The sequence below is a fragment of the Sesamum indicum genome, linkage group LG13, assembly GCF_000512975.1.
Source record: "Sesamum indicum cultivar Zhongzhi No. 13 linkage group LG13, S_indicum_v1.0, whole genome shotgun sequence".
Taxonomy (NCBI): Eukaryota; Viridiplantae; Streptophyta; class Magnoliopsida; order Lamiales; family Pedaliaceae; genus Sesamum; species Sesamum indicum.
This window is the reverse complement of record NC_026157.1, coordinates 2,127,677-2,131,750: the sequence shown is the minus strand read 5'-3', so window position 1 is coordinate 2,131,750 and position 4,074 is coordinate 2,127,677. Positions and strand designations below refer to the sequence as shown.

General features: G+C 35.7%; 1 protein-coding gene across 1 annotated transcript in view; it reads left to right on the top strand.

Annotated features, from left to right (window-relative positions):
* LOC105176138 (probable serine/threonine-protein kinase DDB_G0271682) overlaps positions 1–3,960 on the top strand; it is an 8,420-nt gene extending 4,460 nt beyond the window's left edge. Inside the window, exons 8-11 of the mRNA XM_011098851.2 lie at positions 942–1,033; positions 1,118–1,203; positions 2,669–2,778; positions 3,566–3,960. Of these exons, the coding sequence (XP_011097153.1) occupies positions 942–1,033; positions 1,118–1,203; positions 2,669–2,778; positions 3,566–3,683 (406 nt within the window). The 3' untranslated portion in view covers positions 3,684–3,960. The remainder of the gene's footprint in view (positions 1–941; positions 1,034–1,117; positions 1,204–2,668; positions 2,779–3,565) is intronic.

Sequence of the window (4,074 nt, the reverse complement as noted above, 5' to 3'; positions counted from 1 at the left end):
GCGCGTGAGCGGTGTGTGTGTGTGTGTGGGTGTGTGCGTGTGTGTGCGTGTGCATGTGTGTGTGTGTGTGCATGTGCGTGTGTGGTGTGTGGGGTGTGGGTGTGTACGGTGTGTGTGTGTGTGTGCAGTGTGAGCGGTGTGTGTTTGTGTGTGTGTGTGTGCGGTGAGTGTGTGCGCGTGAGCGGTGTGTGTGTGTGTGTGCGGTGAGTGTGTGCGCGTGAGCGGTGTGTGTGTGTGTGTGTGTGCGGTGAGTGTGTGCGCGTGAGCGGTGTGTGTGTGGTGTGTGCGTGTGCATGCGGTGTGTGTGTGTGTGTGCATGTGCGTGTGTGGTGTGTGGGGTGTGGGTGTGTACGGTGTGTGTGTGTGTGTGCAGTGTGAGCGGTGTGTGTGTGTGTGTGTGTGTGTGCGGTGAGTGTGTGTGTGTGTGTGGTGAGTGTGGGTGTGCGGGGTGTGTGTGGGTGTGTGCGGTGTGTGTGTGTGGGTGTGTGCGGTGTGTGTGTCACGGTAGAACATGTTTTACTTCCATTTTGAAAATAAAAGAAGTAAGGTGTTGTTTTTATCTTTTGAGCTAACGAATAACATCTGCGTTTGTTATAGTTGCCATTCTCCTTCAATTTCTAAGTTTTCATTTCTATCTAGACAATCATATTTCTCGTGCAGGATGTCACCATAGTTTCGCAACATTTTATACTTGTTACGGGTATTGAGTGTCTTTGTTAACTTGTAAATGCATTTTGGACATCTGTTTTAATCCCCACATGAAAATTTTAAATTCCTCAAATTGCCATGGCATACATTATCCTTTTTATGCAAACTTGGGCTTTACCTTACGTGATATGAATTTGCACTTCAAAATTAAGAGATGCTTGATAACTTCCTCATTAAAATCTAGGTTGTTAGCTGTAAATATATCATAAACATCCCCTGTTTCATCGTCCCAGGAACTTGCTACTTGATGAAGGTGACCAAGTGAAGATCGGAGAATACTGGGTTCAAATGTTATATGAGCGAATGCATCCAAATCAAGAGAAGAGTAAGCACCGCATCTTTTTTATGTTTAGTTTAATGGTTTTATGATTTAGTGACTCTTCTTCTACCCTTCCCCGACCGCGTGCAGGCCAGTTGAGTAATATTTCCAAAAACCTTGATGCATCATATGATACAAAGAAAGACATCCGTGCATTTGGTCTTATATTTTATCAGGTACATATATCCATTTGATCTTGTATGCTCTTATTTTCCTTTGCTTGTAAAACATGCATTTGGTGCATATAATGTGAGTTTTTGTATTTAAACAAATATTAGAATCAGAAAGAAATCTGATAAATCAAAGAATATATTGATTCCAATCTATTCTAATTTTAAAAGTATTAAAGTCTCTTGAAATTTTTAATATACCTACTACTGTGAGCACAATTAATGGAATAGTTAGAAAATAATTATTATTTTTATCTTAATTGAGTAAACAGAAAATATCAAAAAAAAAATTATAAGAAGTTATTGAGAAATTAATGGAAGAAAAAATAGAATGTGGAAGTTGAGAAGAGACACAAAAATAAAAAGTTTGTGAAATAATTTTTATTTAAAAAAGGAAGAAGAAGAAAAATGAGAAAAGAAAAGAATATGAAAATTGAGGATAGGTGATAAACAAAGTTGGTGACTTGAGTTCATTGGATTTGTTAGCTAATTCACTCTCCCATATTTAAGAGTTAATAACAATGTTTATGTTTAGTTATTCTCTACATTCTAGAATATAATTAAACTAACTTTCCTTCATATTAAATTAACAATCAGATCAACATTTTAACCGGATCAATAATTGCATGGAGCCTTTTAAGTTACTATCTAAATAGTAAAAGAACAACTCCGAAATCTGAATTGGATTAGTTTAATTTTACGGAGTTGAATCTTATTTCTTGTTTCATAATGGGAAAAGTAACATATTTGTTGGAATATTTGTTTGTTATTTCTAGTTTCTTTTCTTTTAGTTAAATTTCATTTCAGTTAAATCTTACACAATAGAAATAAAGGTAAATTAGTTAAGTCTTGCATTATAATAATAATAAGGTAAATTACATAACAATTGTCATTAAAATAACAATATGAAAAATTTTAGGCAAATCCAAATTCACAAGAAATTTTCAGAAACTATTCATACTTTTATAATAGTTATAGCTATTAGTTGAACTTCTTCAGTCATCCTTTCTTTTGTGTGAGCAACTTGTTGTAAGGTAAACAGTCTGTAGATTTGAAGTTGGATGTTGTTGGCATGAACTAAAAGGTCTTTTGTCTTTTCTTGATCACCTTCTGACTTCCCTCAGCCAGAGTGGAAATTAGGTTCATACATGTAATAGAAATAATAAGGAACTCCCAAAGTTCCTCTAAAGTACGAGCTCACGTAATTCGCATGTTGATCGAATTGTTGGAAAGTGTCACCCCAAAACTCTAAACTGAGACCAAATGCAGTAAATTCTGAAATATGGTAGCATACCTTAAAACATTAGCCTTAATCTTCTTCGTTTAATTTTCACATTACAGCTAGTTTAAGCAATGCTCCACCTCTTCAGCATACAGAAGAATTCTCTTTTACTTGTAGAAAGACCAGAAAAACAGCTGTTTATGAGGATGGTTTATAGTGTTATTTATCTTGTCAATACAAATACTGCAGATGTTGGAAGGCAAGCACATTACCAACATGAACTCGGAATATATGCATCTCAAGTCCATTGAGTTTGAGAAGAAGTTCCATATAACCCGCTGTCCTGGAAGAATCCTTCAGTAAGTTGACATCATACTACATCCAAATATATTTCGTTCTTGACTTCTTTATTGTCACAGCTTCGCCGGTGATGTTCCCTTCTGATAATTCTATCAAATGTGAAAGAAAGACTGATCTATGTTTAACACTGTGAAATGATTGAACCAGTTAAGTGAATTTACTTCTGCTAAATAAATGTCCAGAATTTTCTCCTAACATTTCCTGTTTCCTTGTTACAAATTATTACATGTTGGCTGCAAAAATGCTAATGATTTACATTAAAAGCAAAGTTACCTCTACGCCACTAGATGTTTAACTTCATTTCATAAGGTTATTGAGATTTAGCTATTGCTTTCTAGAAACATGTGATGATCAAGTAGTGCGCAAATACTTGAAAACCTACACAGATTACCTTGTCATACTTTCTTGTTATCCCATTCTCAAATATGAGCACTGTTGCCTGTGCTGTGCATGGGCAGACCAAATACCAGTGCAAGTAGATATAACTTACTTGCTTCAATAAGATTACTCCAACAACTGGATCAGCGAATAAGATCTGTGTCTTAATCAGTCAGAATTTGGATCTCTGAATTATTTGATAAAACCTAGCAAGAAAGATGAAACTCAAAACATTCAACCAGTTACTTTACATTCTGAAACTGATGTTTTCGCCTATGGGAATCTCTTGTATGATTACTTTACAGTTGCATGGAAATGTTGTACTGAAAAAGGTCAAAGGTACATTCAGAGTCATCATGTATTATTGAGATGAAAGCAATTCCGACAGATAGATACTGTGTTTTTCAGGCTGATAGAGCAGTGTACAAGCAAAGATATTAGCCAAAGGCCCGCATTTTCTGCTGTCATAGAAATTCTGGAGGAAGTCATCTTGTTGCTGAAAAAGGCAGGGTGTGCCGTTTGCTGACTCCCAACTCTACCCTGTAAACAAACGAAACAAATGTGGTCTGTAAACCTTCTTCTCGACCAGTTCACTTCATGCTTTTCTCACCGTCATTCTTCTTGTTGTACTTATGTTCCAATTCATAAACTAATCATTCATCTTCATAATGCACCCTCATGAGCCAGATTGGATGTTCTATTACAAATTTTCTTGTATCTTCATAATGCACCGTTGTGAGCCAGATCGAATGTTGTATTGCAAATTCTATTACATCTCCTATTGTATTACAAATTCTATTACATCTCCTATTGTATTTATAGCTACATGTCATAAAGTCATTCATTTCATTAACTAAATTAGACATACGTATCTCTCGTACACACACAAGATGCAACAGAATTTGTATTAGAACTTC